The following is a 17,099-nucleotide window of genomic DNA, read 5'->3' on the forward strand; positions in this document are numbered from 1 at the left end:
TTTTCTCATTAGAAAGTTGTTTTCTCGCAATAACGAGATCATTGGTGTGTGTTAAAACTAATTACATCCTTAGAAACCTCAACAGCGGGAGAGGATTTATAAGTATAAGTCATGGCAGCCTATGTGTAATTCTGTAAATAACCCTGTGTTTAACTTTTAGGTATCAAGACGACGTTGTTCTTAAGCAATTAGGCCTATGCCTCTGGGATAACAGGTGCATTAACCCCCAAAATAAGTTCAGACTAAAGATTTTTTATTTTAACAAAAAGTCCTATTTGTTTCTACTATACTTCATGCAATCCAATCACCTACCATGACCTGACAATTAGTGAAAAGAAAAAGGAATCTAAAAAGCTGATTATTTGCCCATACGCGGCACCGCGACTGCACAACTACGGATACCGCAGGCATGGATGGACTGGGAATCCAGGGCTGTAGGCCAGCCTCATTCGTTACTCAAACCGGTTAATTATCTTGTTTTCTTAAGAAATCAATAAGTATCTCCTCGTGATAACAAGATAATTATCTTATCTCAACAAAACAATTAATGAGATAGTTGTGTCGTTAGCTCGAAAAGGAAAAAAAAAAGAGAAAAAAAAGTCGGGTACGAGCGGTCTTGGCTTCTGTTGGGGGAGCACGTCAGCAAAAAAAAGGCAAGTTCCTTATGTTTTATGAATGATGATTTGATTTTCCTTATTTAACTAGTTGTTTTTGTTCTAGATGGGCTACCAATTTTAAATGCACTTAAATTTTTATAATACTACCTATTATTATTTAAACATATGTTTTCCTTATTTCCATCAACTTCATGGCTTAGAACCTCATCTTTCTTTGACAAATCAACTGCCAGTATCACAAGCAACCACTAATTGTAATGGGGCAATACAGACGTCTTTGCCAGAAACACGGCCACTTATTGCATGTGCAAAAAAAAAAATAAAAGAAAGTTCCAGGTGTAATTTAGCACCCTTGGAATCTTTTAAGAACACACATTCCCAAATCTCCATGGGGATGTGTGGGTTCTTCCCATTACTCCAGCTACAGTACCACCCACTGTCCCAAAAACATAACTGTTAGGTAATCTAAACTACACATAGTTGTGTTTGCAAGCATTACTGTGTTGTTGCTCCCTGATGGGCTGAGACCTCCCTGTGGCGGACATGCATCCTTTTCCCAATGAGAAAGAATTAACCTTTTGAAATTAAAAATAAACTTTTTTTCGTGGTCAGTTTTGTTTTAAGACCTTCTGCAATCTTCCAAAATATTTAATGTAAAAATTGACGAGTTATATCAAGTCAGCTCTTCGTTTATTGGGAGTCCCCTTTATTACTTTAGCAATTTAAAAATATGTAAAGCTTTCAAAACATATTTTATAGAAAACAAATCAAAAGTCTCAAAATATTTGTCAACATATCCAAAAGGTCACAGAATTGTCAAACATATAAACTATACTTAGAAACATAAAATCTCTAGTGATAAAGCTTTTCAGAAATATGCATGAAAATGACTGAATAAAAACATCCAGAAAGACTCAATGTCAGTATTTTAGTGTGTTTAACTTAAAAAGCCATAAACTATTTACTTAAAAATATGTGTCTGAATATACGCCAGTTTTTTATCCAGCTTGTATCCCTTATAGAATAACAACCTTTAGCTTTTTGTTTCTGTGCTTAAAATTGTAAAAGAAAAAGAAAAATACTTCATCCTGAAATAAGAGCAATATTCCAGAGCAGAAATTAACACAAGAAGTTAATGACTGTAGATAATATCCGGATTTATATTTTAAATAATAATATTATTGGATGGAATCTAAGCCATGTTATAGGCTTTCGTAGGCATAAGCTCACAGAGCTTTTTATTTTCCAGTTGTTGATCTTCATCTGTTGGAGTGTTTCTCTTCTACGGGTTTCAGATTGGAGTTTTTAGTCCGTTTTTACTGCCAAAGAGACATCCGAGCCTTGGTTGCAGCTCATTCCACACTTCACCCATCTGCAAAGACAAAAATGGAAAAAAAAAGAAAAACAAACTGTTTATGTAGCACAAATATGGAAGCATAAATTAAAAATTGAAAAAACTTCTGGGTTCCCATAAATAAACCATAGTTCAGGATCCATTATAAGTTTATGCACACCAAACACCCCAAAATAAAATACGCCTAAAAATAAAATCTTCATTAAAAACCAATAATGCTCACACATGAAACCAAGCAATTGGTTTTTATAAGTATCACCTCTATCTCAAAGTTTTTGTCAAGGCTCATGTTCGGCCCTCTACACACCTGAATTCAGCCGTAAATGCTGATCATTGTTATTTCATGGTTACCATGGCAACCATACAGAAGACTGACATTTTTGCCTCAAGTTAACCCTTCATAGGGAAAGTTACGGTTTCTGATCATTTGCATACCCCTTACAAATGGGTTTCATTAAAATATTTTGTTCCTAAAGTGGCTTTAGATTCATACCGGTAAAAAGCGGAACATTTGGGTAAGCAGCACGCACATACATATTAGCATATCAACATATACATATCACCACAATTTCTCCATTGTGGGACAATAAAGGGTTTTTTCTATTAAATAGGAAGCAGTATGTTCCAAGCTGCCACTAGGAACTAAACAGTTGGTAGGATGCAGCGACAAAATCCCCTTTATGAAATTAACCTCAAATACATTATTTCTTCTGATGTACTCTGTGTGAATCATGCAAATGTCAACACCTTCGTATTTTTAGGGTTTTATAATTGAGACTTTCACCCTTTTGTGCAACCTCTATTTTTGTTCTTTTCTAGAAGGCTAGTCTTAATTTGATGATTATCATTAATCATGCTCAATTGTCTTTAAGTGTGTTTGTTTTGTAACGACGTCTGTAAACCAGAAGGCTGACCAGGTTCAGCACAGTGATCCAGAGCTCCTTCCCTATTTAAGAAAAACTGTCTCATTGGAATCTGCCTTTTTTTTTTCAACACCGAATTTTAAACACTGAAATTTTTTAGTCATTGAATTCCTTACACTCAATTTTTATCTGGTAAAAATTCACCAGAAAAAAATCCAGCTGCAAAGAAATTCAGCTGCAAAAAATTCATCTTCGGTTAAAAAAAAGGCAGATTTCAATTAGTGCAGAGTTTTTCTTCCATACTTCCCTATCCTTGATAGCGTTTTTATCGTTGACCTAGTGAAAAGATTAATGAAAAGGACCTGGTGCTACAATTTGAGGTACATGGAAGCGGTCTAAGATTCAATATGGGCAAAAATGGTCGCATTTGAGCAAAATCTTATATATTTCAATGTTTCCTAACCTTTGTGGATTATTTTGGATCTTTAATAAACAAAGTGCAGCATAAAGCCATATTTAGCATTATTTATACCTTTAACTCATGAATGCATTTGAACTCTACATGTACCACAAATGTATTTGTTAGTTATATTAAATTGTGTTTATTTTGAACCAGCTACTTTTTCTTTATATGCACACTGATATTTTGGTGAACACCTGTGAGAAACAGGGGACTGGACCCAATCCAGCACATAGATCCAATGCTTTTAGAAGTTGCATCTCCTCATAATCCAGTCATCATAATGGGTCATGTAGTCTTGGTGATTCCTCAGAACACGTTCCCTCCTAATTCTCCAATTTAGCATCTAACATAGTCAAAGAATCCATCATGCACCCTTACACACAGGTGTCTCAACAGTATTTAAATGCTTACAAAAGCTATGTGAATTCCTCACACAGATTTTACCCGTTAATAACCAGAAAGAGAAATACATTAGCGAGTATTCTTTTAATCTTAGCTGTATTTGAAACCCTTTTTTTGTCCCTTTATGTAAGTGAAAGGTTGGCCCACCAGTGCCAGGATAACCACACTACAAGTCATATCTCATAAAGTCTATGTTCAAAAGTTTCATATGAAGTACAACTAAGTATATAAGTGTAACTATAATTTATTCAGGCTTCAGTTCCCCCACCTCAGTCACCATCTGTGATGAAAATTGCCTCTCCCTTCTAAATCTGTACAAAAGGGTCATAGTTGGCATGAGGAACTGCACATTTTTTCTGCTGTTTGTTTTTTTTTATAGATCACAACTTTTAAAGTTTCAGGCCCTGTTTTGTGGTTATGCAAGCTTTATAAATAAAACTTTATAAATAAAACCCATGCTCCCAAATTCCACAGCACTTCTTTTTTTGGACTTAAATTGAACAAAAAGAAAGATAAGTCTAATGTAGATACTTAGCATATAGCTTTATTAAAACAGAAAAACAATATGGTGCTTAAGTTCATGGAATTTATAAGGGAGTTTTATTCCAGTCACACCAAGCCCTCAGTATTAGTTCTTTTTTTATGGACTTTAAAGGCCAATCTGGCACCATATTGACTACCCACACTGAAGAGTGCTGAGTCGACATCAAGGCGAGCCAGAGGAAACCCATTTCCATACAGCCTTACCTCTTTGTGTCCTTGGACTTGGGAGTTAACGAAAGCCCCGAGAATGTGAGAGGTTATTGGAAGGTAGGTGAAGATAAGCTGCGTCTCTTGATGAAGGCAGAACAGGGAGAAATAGTTGCGGAGCTCCATGGTCTGGATGGCACTTTCTTGCTGTTAAAAAAGAAAATATTACAAAACTTCAATTGATTGTAGAATTTAACTAATTATAAAGTTTATAGTTTTAAAAGAAGGCTTTAATGTACACCCCCCATGTCTCCTTCCCAATAAGTCAGAGAAAATGTTTTATTCTGAAATCACTAAATCTGCAAGCATCATCTGTTAACTTTTATTTATCAGAGTAATTCAGATCAAAAACTGAATCTTATAAAACAATAAGATGAGTTCTATAAAACACGATATTTGTAAAGTAGAAATGTTACGGCAGACATAATCAGGAGGAAGACTGCTGATTTGACAGTTGTCCAGCAGACAATCATTAACATCCCCTACAAGATGGATACACCTCAAAGGTTAACTGCTAAATAAGCTGCCATCTTGACACACTGCTATATTAATGGGAAGTTAAGTGGAGGAACGTGTGTTGGAAAAAGATTAACAACCAGCAGAGATAACGGCAGAGGTGGCAGAATTTTAGAGCGAAGCTTATTCAAGAGTTTAGGACTGTAAACAGGATTTGGAGCGAGTCAGCGCCTTAAGAGTGACCGTGACACAGATGAACCCAGGACACGGACAAGCATCTAGCAGGACATTTTAAAGCACCTTATGCTTCGCTTTGCAGAAAAGCTTTTGGAGGTTGATTTCCCTTATCAGTACAATGTGGCACCTCTGCACTCTAATAAGTATCATTACCTGCTTTAATAACCGTTAGAAACTAACAAACTAGCTCTGAACCCTATAGAGAATCTAAGTATTGTTAAGATGAAGATAAACATCAGAGCAAACAATGGAGACGAGCTGAAAGCTGCTGTTAAAGCAACTCGTGTTTCCTTTCCAGCTCAGCAGTGTGACCTGCGCATGCTACATAAAAGGGGCCTAACTCTTTAAAATTAATCTTAATTACATGGCATTCACCTTTTTGATTAAATTATATTAGTTTTTATAACATTACAATTAAGTAAATGTAAAAAAAAATTAGTATAATGTGAGGGAATTTGAAGAAAATGTATACAATTGATTTACTTTTATTTATAAAAAAATACTTTTTAGGGGAGATTACTTATAAAATAAATGTGTGCAAATCCAAGACAGACTAACAACATTGGCTGAATTCAACATTTAAAAAACAAAACAGAAAAACAAAAGGAATTGAAAAAGTTAATTACTTTCCTAACTTGGCTTTTAACCACCATTTTGCTTTTGGTCCTAAATGAGCCTTTGATTTCCCACGTTAAATTAAATTTATTCAAGGGGTTTAAAGAGGAGACAGAGTGCTTTTTGAACAATAACCTTTTTAGTGTGGATGTCTTTGTGCATGAAAATTTTCTTAGGAGTTAAAAGGCCTAAAGTCCACATCACAGGGGTTCGCCTCCTCTCTGAAGCCTGGCTTTCCTTTCTACACTTCACAGCATCATTAAATGTATTTTATAGGTCACCTGTAACTATAAAACTGCTTTAACAATTATTTAACAGCTCATGTTAGAACTGAAGTAGTAGCAGCTTTTGCAAGTTTTATAAGTAGGGGGAAAAAAAAGAATCAAACTGAGAGAACAATCACCTGAACGATTCGTGACTCCAGCTGCTCCACTGAAGCCTGCTCTTTGGACTGAACAGTAGCACTCATCATCTGCCTTTTCATCACGCCATACTTGTGCAGCGCTTTCTGGTGCTCATGAAGCACACCCTTTTCATGACGCTCGCAGAGATCCTGGAGTAAAACAGGTAGCAGCTTTTACTGATTGATGGAAAGTGGCAAAGTGACACACTTTAAAACAGACTTACATAACAGCCTGGAGTGACAGGACAAGCATTTGTTTTTCACAAATGAAAATCCTGTTTAAAACAAACCAAAATAGCTAGTTTAAAAATGTATTAATTCATAAAATATTTTAAAAAGGTCATATGGAGATTCTTAAAATTAAAATGCTAAAGTTTTATCAGGTAAAGGCAAATAAGACCGTATGAAATCTTATCCTACATTCTTTTACCTTTAAAGTGACATTTATCTTGCACAAAACAACTGAGAAACAAGCAAACCTGTTAGTAGGTGGGATAGTAAAAATAAAAAGGGGTGCAGTAACCTTGTTGCATAACTGTGCAACATGTCTTGAAGAAAATTTTGATTCCAATTCGTTTCTAAATATATTAAATCTAAACTTGAAATGAAGCTCCCCTTTCGGAACTTCTTATATCTGCATACACTGCTCAAAAAAAAATAAAAGGATCACGAAAACAACACAATATAACTTCAATCCAATCAGACCTCTGTGAAATCAAACTGTCTGCTTAGGAAGCGGCACTGATTGACAATTTCACACACTCAAGGTTGCATGAGACAGACTGTCATCCAGGACGGGACATCGAGGCGAGTTGCAGGAAAAAGGATTTCTTTTAACCACAGGCTGAAGGAACTGCCAGGAGACTGGTAAGTAAACCAGGAAACATGAAGGAAGCCATAGGAGGGCAACAACCCAGCAGCATCACCACCATCTCTGCCTTTTTGCATGGAGGAACAGGAGGAGGACTGCCAGAACCCTGCAAAATAAACTCCAGCAGGCCACAAATGTGCATGCGTCTGTGAAAAAAGTTAGGAAAAGACTCTATGAGGATGTATGAGGGCCCGATGTCTACAGATGGGGTTGTGCCCACAGCCAACCCCCCCGCCAAGCATTCTCTGGCAAACACTTGATATTTTCCAGAGAACATCAGGATGTGCTCTTCGCACTGAGCACGTGGAACACACATGACAGAGTCTGTAGACACTGTGAAGAGCGATCTGCTGCTGGCAACATCCTTCATTATGACCGGTTTGGCAGTGGTAAGTAATGATGTGGGGTGGCATTTCTTGGAGGGCCGCACAGCCATCCATGTGCTCGCCAGAGGTAGCATGACTGACATTAGGTACCAAGATGAGATCCTAAGATCCCTGTTGAGACCATATGCTGGTGCAGTTGGCCCTGGGTTCCTACTAATGCAGGACAATGCTAGACCTCATGCGACTGCTGAGTGTCTGCAGTTACTGAAAGATGAAGGTGTTGCAGAGAGGTCATACAGGCATTAGGAGGCCACATTCAATAATGAACCTCATTTTGACCTGCTTTAAGGGACATTATGTCAACCTTAGATAAGCCTGTGGAGTTTTTCCGTTTGAGTTTGTGTGTGACTCCAAATCCAGGCCTCCATTGGTTGATAAATATGATTTCCACTGATGCTTTTTGTTTAATTTTGCACATTAAACTTTGTACAGAACAGAGGTATTCAATGAGAAAATTTCATTTATTTAGATCTAGGGTGTCTTATTTGAGTGTTCCCTTTATTTTTTGACCAGTGTATTTTTTAGCAAGAGCAAAAATTTTACAGGGGATTGAAATGATCTCATTAAAGTCAGAGAGGCATGCAAAATATTTCACTATTAACAACACTACATTTTAAACCATCCCACCATGAAGGATGTAATCAATAATGTGAAAAATGTTAAACAAATGAGATATTCTAGAAACTGTATGTTTCTCTGAAAGTGATCAGGGAAGCTAAAGCACCACCGAAGAACCTCAGCTGTCAATTCTGACGAGGCTGGCAGATAGGAACACAGGCATCAAGAGAAAAATCCTGAATTTACAGGATTTTGATTTTTTTTTTAGGTTTTTGAATAGTTTGCCTTTGAAATTAATAAAAACACAAAAATAACTTCATAATTAGTAAGATACAGCTTTCTCTTTTTAAAGATAACCATGTTACGTGTATCCCTTCCAAACTGGTCAGACTTGTTTGTCTTTTTTTGTCGGTTCTATGCAGCTCGCCATAGGAGGCTCAAGTAGCATTTAACAGCTGAAAGGTTTCACCATCTGAGATTCACCGTATAACCAAATAGTAATCTTGACAACAAACTACTTTATTGGCTACTTTCTGTAATACTTTTATTACGTAAATATTTTATACGTTAGATCAATGGATTATTTAAGGAAATTATTTCAGACCTAGTTTTAAAGGTTAACATGCAGATTACTGTTTGTAAGATCATTGACTGCTAACCTCTGAAAGCTCTCTACTAAATCAAAATAATTTATCACATTTCAAACATACCCGATTCCTCTGTCTTCTGGGCTTGCATAAAAAGTAAAAAAAACAAAAAAAACACTCAACATGAAGACAAGTCGTGCTTTCATGCTTACTCTGTATGACTGCAGCAGATCTAGGAAGAAGTTCAGTTTTTCCACAACATCATCCTCTTCTCGTCTGCCCTGAAGACATGAACGGTAACAGCTATTACTCATTTTTAGTTTTGGGGAAACACAGCCGGTATTTACTGCAGGCTTTACCTGCTGAGCGGCTTTGTCGGACAAAACAGCAAACTCCACTGACAGGCTTTTCAAAGACTGACGCAGGGTTCCCCAGCTGCTTTGTGAGGGGGCCAAGGAAGGAAGAGTTGATGCATCTGAGCCCAGGGCACTGAAAAGAGCATTAATATAAAAGAAGTATATTTATTGCAGGTTCCAGGCTACTCGGCATGTAAAATCCTCTGCAAAACCCCTAAATCCTACAAGGGGGGGACTAAATTTATATCCCTAATATTAAAATACCTGAGCTCTCGACCAAACTGAAGCAGATCAGTTGCATTCTCCTTTGAGCGCTCAGCCATTTTTTCAGCTCTGTCCCTCAGCTTCTGGAAGCTGATGTGGATATTTTTAATCAGCTCTCTGCTTGTTGAGAACTGAGCCTGAATGTCTGCTGGAAGATATTCCTGCAAAACAGGTCCAACAAATGAAGGTTTTAGTTTAAATGAAAGTAACCGCTCAAATGAAAGTCAGCCTGCAGTCATGGTGTCCTTAACAAACCTTAGCTTGGGTTGCAACTCTGTTGGTCATGAACTCATCACCGCTTTTCTTGCAAGTGTCACGCAGCCTGGTCTGGACATCCTGTTTAGGAAGCAGCGTGATGAGAGGGTGATAGGAAAGGGACAAAGGAGTTCATCAAACAGGATGTGCTGGGAAGAAAGTGCTTAATGTGCAAGAAAATACTTAAAAACACACAGAGCCACTGAAGGTGAGGAAGGTCTTGACCAGCTCATCCTCGGAGAAGAAGGGATGGCGGGCCACGAGGTTAATGAATCTGTTCAGAGCTCGTTTTCTCCCTTCAATGAACTCCCGCTCAGACACGGAAGTCAGGACTATGGATAGAAAGAATAAAAATAATCTCTAGAGATTTACTTTATAATAACAACAGTGTGGAGGCAGCATACTAAACAGTTTACCTAAACAGTCAATGTTCATCCTATAAGGCTAAGTTAACATGCAAAAAATACCCAAAATCTCAGTCTTGCATTGTACCTCTGTGTCATGGCACAAAGTTGCTAAAGAAACCGAAACGTCGGGCCTTTTTAGTCTAAAAGATCAAAGCTAATACAGAAAAAGTCCAACCGTTGAAAAATCCCCTGAGAAGCAGCTGCAGCAGCAATCAGGGGATAACAGTGAGTCATAGCAGCGCCGAGAGAAATTATAGAGGTTTTCCTCCTAAAGAAACATCACAGATAGAACTAGCTGAGGGTTTACTGATGGAGATCTGCACATCAGATCTAAACACTGCCTAAAGTTAGCCTCAGTAGTTTAAATCATCAAAACATCATAGGATTTAAATTAGAATTTAAACCTTTTATTAACCATTCTTTAAGAGCATTTTAAAAGCTAGGGAATGAAGAGGCTGATAAAAAAAGGGTAATAAAACAAAAAAAAGAATATTTTTATAACTTTTTATAACTTCTCCTACCGCTGTGCATAAAGATGTGCTCCATAAAGATTGATAAGAGACATAAAGCTATAAGGAAACTAAATAAGTGCACACAAATGTAAATATGTGACATCTTAACGTTTTAGTGTATTTAGTCATTTTAAATGGATGGAAAAATGTCACACAAATATAAGCAAAATGTTGAAATAAGAGCACAAAAAACTATCTAATTATATAAAAAAAATAACAAACAGATGCTTTTTTTTGTTTGTTTTTTTTAAATCATAAATAAGTCATTTTTGAACCGCTCACATTGCTATTATTAGAGTATTCGAGAAGTGAAAGCTGCTTATTTTATGCATCACTAGTTTCTATGTGACCGTCTGGCAAAACCTTTGAAGAACTGCACTGACTTGATCAAAATAAATTAATAATTCTTATAAATCAATATGTGTCTATTAAATAAAAACCATTGAAAAGCCTTTTAAATCCTGAATTTTATCTCAAAAATAAATCATGAATTAAGTAAGTAAAGCAATTAGTCAAAAGAATCCAAAGCTGACAGATAATGTAGGCAGACCTAACGGTGTATTTCACACGGTGACCCACCTCCCTTCAGCATCCTTTTAGGCGGCAGTGCTGGAACTATTCTGTAGGCAAATTTCTGAAGCAAAAGTTCATGGAAGACGTCGAAATCACTGTACCGCCTATAAACCGATATTCTATAACGCTGAAAAGAGAAAAAAGGGGAAAAAAGCAGCATTACATAGTAGAAAAGAATAAACTATCTTTAAGGGTTTAAGGGTTTTAAAAACTGCTTTTTTTAACTACTTTTCTCATTTGTTTTCAACAAACAAGTTGCAGATTTTTTAGGATCCTTGCCTGACTCGTGACCTGGTACTCCACATGCTTGAGGAACAGACCCTTCTTCTCTGGTATCAGCTCCACCTGGACTGTGTCTTTAGCCAGAAGCGTTTCCAGCGTCTGCGCTAAGGTCAGCACGTCGTCCTGAGCCGGCTGCATCCTCAGAGCTCTCAGCTCCCTCGGCTCTCCGAGCTGGGGTTTTGGCAACTCTGTAAATCACAGTTCAGAGCCAACATTTGTTTTCCGTGATTGAATCAATACTCCAGGAGTGACGGGAATTTCAAAACTGTTTGGAATGCCTATCTTTTTATAAACCTTTTTTTTATTTCCCTCTGATTATCTCCAGCAAGAACAGTACTGTTGACAGTAATCCATGTGACTTTTATTATTCCTCTCAGGACATTCCAAGACACTCGTGCATAAAATTTAATTCACTGAGACAAACTCAGAAACTCCGTTCTCAGGACAGAACAGGAAGTGGCATGGAGCAAGCTGCCATACTGGCCACACCTGAAATAACAAAGCTGGATTCAACACTAGAAATGTGAACGGATCCAAGTAAAACCTGCATAAAGAAAAACATAAAATATTCATCCCAGAGAGAGAGGGTGAAATGCAGCAGTTATAAGAAAATAATCAGTTGATGAGTCAACAATCATTTGTGCACTCCATGAATTCTCCCTGCATAGAAGAGTGGTAAGGCGAAAGCAAACAAAGATAACCCAACTTTAAGTTGCACAGTGAAGGAAACGCACAGAGTCAAACAAATCCTATCCTAAAGTTAGATTTTTTTTCCCTTCTAAACTTAAATTAATATGTGTGGATAAAACTAATGCTGCACGTCCACCTCAATATGCCATCTAAAACATGTTGATGGCAGCATCACACGGTCGTGTTTCTTTTCCTGACAGGAAATTAGGTCGGTGATGATTGGGAGATAAATGCTGGATCACTACAGCAGTTCTGCATCAAACCTGGTAGAAAAAAAAAAGGAAACTGGCACAGATATTTAACTTCTTGCAGGAAAACAGCCCTAAAGACAGTACTGGAGGGATGAGGGGGAATGGCATCCCCCTTCTTATAAAAAAATCTTAAAAATCATCCCCCTTCTTACATGACCATCCCTGCATACCATCCACTATGACATTTTACAGGGTTTATACAGGAAGGAGGAACTCTAATTTAATGCTTTTTAATGCTGTTTTAATGCTCTTAGAAATTATTTTAATGCCATCAATAAGTACCCATTACTCTCATATATATATATATATATACATATATATATACACTGTAAACACGGCCAAATCCTTCATAATTTTTACCATCGACAGGCTGCAGCCATGTCCCGAATTTCTTGTTTTCCAGCCACTTATTTTAAAATTTGCTTTTTCCCCATTCTCTAGCTTTTTCTGTGCCTCGAGCTTCTTTTCTGGACATATGGCTTTAGGATCAACCAGGAGCAGTTCCACGCAAACACGTGGAACCAGTTAAATCTGATATATTTGACTAATGTTTTTTTTTTTTTATAAAGCATTTTAAATGCCATGATAATCACATTTAATCAATTTAAATGCCAATTAAGGCCTTCATTCAAAAAATAATAATTTAATGACTTTTAATGATTTTTAATGACCAGCGGAAACCCTATTTTAATACTTAATGGGGAAAATTTCTACTATATATTAACAGTAATAAATAATATTGCCCTTTCAACACTTGGCGGGCTGTTGGCTTATGAGAAGCCTGAGCAAAATTAATAAAATCAAAGAAGTGTCCTACCATGACTATGAAGCTGATTCCAGTAGGAAATTTGTCCCCTGCATTTGTCCCCAACTATGTAGGGGCAGTGATAGCCATGCCAGTCCAGGGACTGACTGCAGTTCTACTGTAAGGTGCCTTAGTTAAGGTCAATGACCGGCGTACCTGACATGTAACAACCATACTATGCATATTGCTTTAGGTTAATAGACTATATTTATTAGGCTAGGTATGCTTAAAAAAAAATAAACCATCCTCAGGCTCCAATTTTTTTTGTTTTTTTGTTCTACAACTAGACAACTACCTCAAGATACAGGAAGATCTACAGGAGAATGGTTTAAATGTGTTCGAAAAAACAGAAAATGTTTGTAGACAAGCTTGAGCCTCCTATGCAAAACTGGTAGAGCTACACATTAAATTAACATCTGTAAATTAGTTTTATAAACTTTTCTCTGCAGGGCTGCATAATTTACCTTTTAAACTTTTTTTTTTTATTATTATAAATCCATCCACCCCATAGCTGTGTATATTTATCTATCATTTGTCTATATTGAAGTTTGTGGTTGTGAAAAAGTTTGACAGATAAAAATATTTTTAGTAAAGCATTGCGGCTAGTTGCCCTTTTAATCATGTAAGCAAGGAGGGTTGGATTGAAAATGTGCACCATAACAGATTTGATTGTTAAAGAAAAGAGCCTATTGAGTTTATCCCAGTGATAGAGGAAAACTTCCATGATGAAATAAGAGTGACATTTTTTACCTAACACAGGAACAGACAACATTTCTGAGGTCGTCTTTGGACAACAAGCTACTCATTAAGCAGAAACCTTTATTACTCTCTTGTCGCTCCAACAAAGTCACTCACTTACCCTGTATGAAGCTCTCAAAGAGTTTGGGGCTTGGTTGTTTCCCTTGCTGGGCTAAAGCAATTAAAGCTAGAGCTTTATAGAGGGACAGCTTGGTAAGGAATCCATCTGTGGAGTCGACATGTTCAGCAATCTGAGGAAAAACAAACAAAAATGTATGGAGACAATATCACAGCCAGCAAACTTTTTTTTTTATCCTGAGATCCAAGTTTAACTGTGGTTTGCATTCCTGTGTGCACAAAATCTTTACAAAACACAAAGCGAATGATAAGCTACAATAGGTCAGAAAAAGGGGAATGGTGCCATCAGTAGATTCATGCATGCCACATATCTATTAACTATTTTTTACCTTTGATTTGCAACTAGAAAAACAAAAACTTTTACATTGTATACATCCAAGCATCCTGAGGACCCCCTCCTCACCTGACTAATAGCTGCCTTGGACAGGTCTGTCCTTTGAAGGAGCCGCTGAAAAACTTCAGTCTGTACTCTCTCATCTGTCCTGCAGCAGATGGCCTCATGCACTTCTCTATAATAAGCAGGAACTGAACCTAAAAGGGGGAACAACACCTACATGGCATCACATTGGCCTCAATATGAGAAAATATATAACAGGCTGCACAGCAATCAGGAGCTCACTCTTCATAATTAGTCATCTCAATGGAAATGCTAACACTAAAAAAGGATGATGACAATGCAGGTGACTTTGAATCATACAAATGGGAGTTATTGTTAGAGAATCGGCATCCTTTACAGCATGGGCGGTTCTAGGCAGGGGCCGACTGGGGCCAGTGCCCCTGTAGATCATGTCATGGCCCCTGTACTGAAGACATAATACTCAAATAAGTTCTAATGATGATCTGCGCTGGAACAGACATGGCTACTGATATATCCTTTAGATCTTTTTTTATTTTATTTTATTTTTTTTACAAATTCTGTTTTACTATTTTTTTTAAAACATTAAAGTGATAAATTCAGTAGTATTGAGATAGGATCCCACTTTTCATCTTCTAAATGTCTATAATTTTTACGGCTAAATTTATCCGTTTTTCTTGAGTTCTAATTCAGATTTTTATATAAAACGTTTATTTTAACTTAAATTAAATAAAAAAAAATATGTACAATTCCTAATTTATGAATGTTTATTGATCTAAAAAAGAATTTTAATTAAACCTTATTGAATAGAACTTTCACTTCATCCAACACTCTTAATATAGTTGAATCCCTTGTTGTTGTTGTTTTTTTTATTTCATGCTTTTTGGTGCCCCCATGAAAGCACGCTGGCCCCTGACTGCCCCCCCTGGTAAATTAAGTCTAGAACCGCCACTGCTTTACAGATATTTAAACACATGAACAAAATGAATGCATATGTGGCATTTGAAGTAAGTCATGCAAGGAACATCTGACAAGATTTTACAAGTAAGAAGAAAACAGAAATACTTTAAACTACAACTTGTGCTGTTCTTTTAGATAGATCATTTATCAAAAAAGGGGGGGAAAGAATTTTTGTAAAACATAAAGCAGAGTTTTTTGGACTAATCGTTTTGTTTCCGATCACTCAAAAATGTCTAGGTCTAAGCGAAAGTGTGTAGAAAAGTTTTGACACAAACAACCTGAGGAAAAGTAAGCGATAAATCAAGATTTCTCAGTTTACCTTCATTGATCTCTCCTGCCATGGCTCTGGATGTCATGTGAGCACTGGAGCACATCCATGTGATTTCCTGCACAGAAGGAAAAACAAGTCATTTGCTTCTTAAAGTTGTAGTGAACCCTGGTTGAAGTCCAACTCCTGTAAAGTGAAGCCTGTTGTCACACCGCTGTGAAGTTGGTCTGAAGTTGGATGTTCAAGCTCCGCGCAGTCAGCGGGGTCTAGCAAACGGTGATCCAGATGAGGCACTCCGATGTCGGCCAGCCTCTCTCAGCTGCTCCCTCCTCCCACACCCGGTGGTGCATTTAGGGACCGTCAGCAAACCAAGCACTCTATGAGAAACAAAAATGAATTCATTCTTCATCTTATGACCAGGTAAGATGAAACTAATATAAAATCATGCCAATAGATAACATATGTAAGGCACACTTGCTTTTATTCCATTTCAAGCCTTTTTATATTTTTTTATTTTTATTACAAAAATAATTTATATTTCTTCAATAGCTTCCAGGTCATGTGACCCACTGACTCTAAATCTATGTCAAATTGTTCTATTTCATTATCCAGATGGGGGACACTCATTTTTATTCCAATTTAGGCCTTTGTTCATTTTTAAGATTTTTTTATTATAAAACATAATTGATATTTCTTCAATAGATTCCAGGTCATGTGACCCACTGACTCAAAATCTATGTGAAATTGTTCTACTACATTAGTCTGATGAGGCGCACTCATTTTTATTCCATTTAAAGCCTTTTTATATTTTAAAAGCAAAATTTATTACAAAAATAATTGATATCTCTTCAATAGGAACTAATGATATATATATATATATATATATATATATATATATATATATATATATATTATGCACCTGATGCTTCAAGGATTTGAAGAACCAGAGCTTTTCTTTCTTGTTTCATTGCCTTCTTGCCTTCTTGGTTGACTGAAAATCCATATCTGGAATACCAGGAAAGGCTTCCATCAGTTCTTTAGTCATCTAAAGAAACAACATTGCTTTAGACTCTGATTTTCATTGCATAATACTGCAACAGACTGTAACAGGTACTTTTGGACAAACATGTAGTGTTGGACAAACAAATATGTATGAGAAAGAATGTTGGACATGTTACACTGTCCATCATTCTGTTGTTCCTTCTCTTTGCCCAACAGCAGGGGTCTCAAACTGGTTCCAGAAAGGACCGTGTGGTTACATTTTTTCCCTTTAACCAAGCAAAAGCACACCGGACTCCATTCATCTCATCAAGTCATCATGTTAAGACTGGACTGTCAAGGAACGCTATGGACAGCGGAAACATGCAGAAGGAGGAGAGTTTTGTGATGTAGGTCATGGATGAATCTCCTCCGTCATACATTTTTTATTTAGAGGAGGAAAGCGGGGACGAAGTTGTTGTGGAAGAGGACGCCAGGGCGGCAGAAACTTGGTTTGGTGTAGAAGGCTTACAGCCGTACATGTCTGAGTCCTTGCCTCGCAATGCTGCCACTTCTGTTAGCTCTACGCCTGCCGAAGACACAGACGTCCATCCCCGTGAACACTGGGACGGAACTCAATGGGAAAGGAAAGGATTCGTATTTCTTATTACAACCGTTGCGTATATTAGCTGCGACATATGAATC

General features: G+C 37.0%; 1 protein-coding gene across 5 annotated transcripts; it reads right to left on the minus strand.

The window, feature by feature from the left end:
• Nucleotides 1–1,310: 1,310 nt before the first annotated feature.
• Nucleotides 1,311–15,712, minus strand: snx8 (sorting nexin 8). Of its 5 annotated transcripts, XM_015374689.1 has the most exons (14): nucleotides 15,629–15,712; nucleotides 15,468–15,534; nucleotides 14,237–14,364; nucleotides 13,817–13,946; nucleotides 11,209–11,399; nucleotides 10,936–11,056; nucleotides 9,633–9,769; nucleotides 9,438–9,518; nucleotides 9,183–9,343; nucleotides 8,922–9,051; nucleotides 8,775–8,843; nucleotides 6,161–6,310; nucleotides 4,447–4,596; nucleotides 1,311–1,989 (listed from the first exon to the last, which is right to left on the minus strand). In XM_015374689.1, the coding sequence occupies exons 2-14, from the start codon at nucleotides 15,520–15,522 to the stop codon at nucleotides 1,909–1,911; spliced, it is 1,584 nt and encodes a 527-aa protein (XP_015230175.1). In that variant the 5' UTR covers nucleotides 15,523–15,534; nucleotides 15,629–15,712; the 3' UTR covers nucleotides 1,311–1,908. The 5 variants fall into 5 exon arrangements, 4 of the variants coding, with proteins under 4 accessions (XP_015230175.1, XP_015230177.1, XP_015230176.1 ...); XM_015374691.1 differs by lacking the exon at nucleotides 14,237–14,364 and having other exon boundaries at nucleotides 15,629–15,711; XM_015374688.1 differs by having other exon boundaries at nucleotides 1,312–1,989; nucleotides 15,468–15,695.
• Nucleotides 15,713–17,099: the final 1,387 nt, after the last annotated feature.

This window comes from Cyprinodon variegatus, unplaced genomic scaffold (genome assembly GCF_000732505.1).
Source record: "Cyprinodon variegatus isolate N-32 unplaced genomic scaffold, C_variegatus-1.0 Scaffold108, whole genome shotgun sequence".
Classification (NCBI taxonomy): domain Eukaryota; kingdom Metazoa; phylum Chordata; class Actinopteri; order Cyprinodontiformes; family Cyprinodontidae; genus Cyprinodon; species Cyprinodon variegatus.

What these genes read in the sequence shown, in the direction of transcription:
- snx8 (XM_015374689.1), bottom strand. Translation starts at nt 15,522, where the DNA reads ATGTGCTCCAGTGCTCACATGACATCCAGAGCCATGGCAGGAGAGATC. An exon ending in GAGTTGCAACCCAAGCTAAG is followed by an intron (nt 9,344 to 9,437) that starts GTTTGTTAAGGA and finishes CCTGTTTTGCAG; the next exon opens with GAATATCTTCCAGCAGACAT. An exon ending in TGGAGTCACGAATCGTTCAG is followed by an intron (nt 4,597 to 6,160) that starts GTGATTGTTCTC and finishes CTTTTTTAACAG; the next exon opens with CAAGAAAGTGCCATCCAGAC.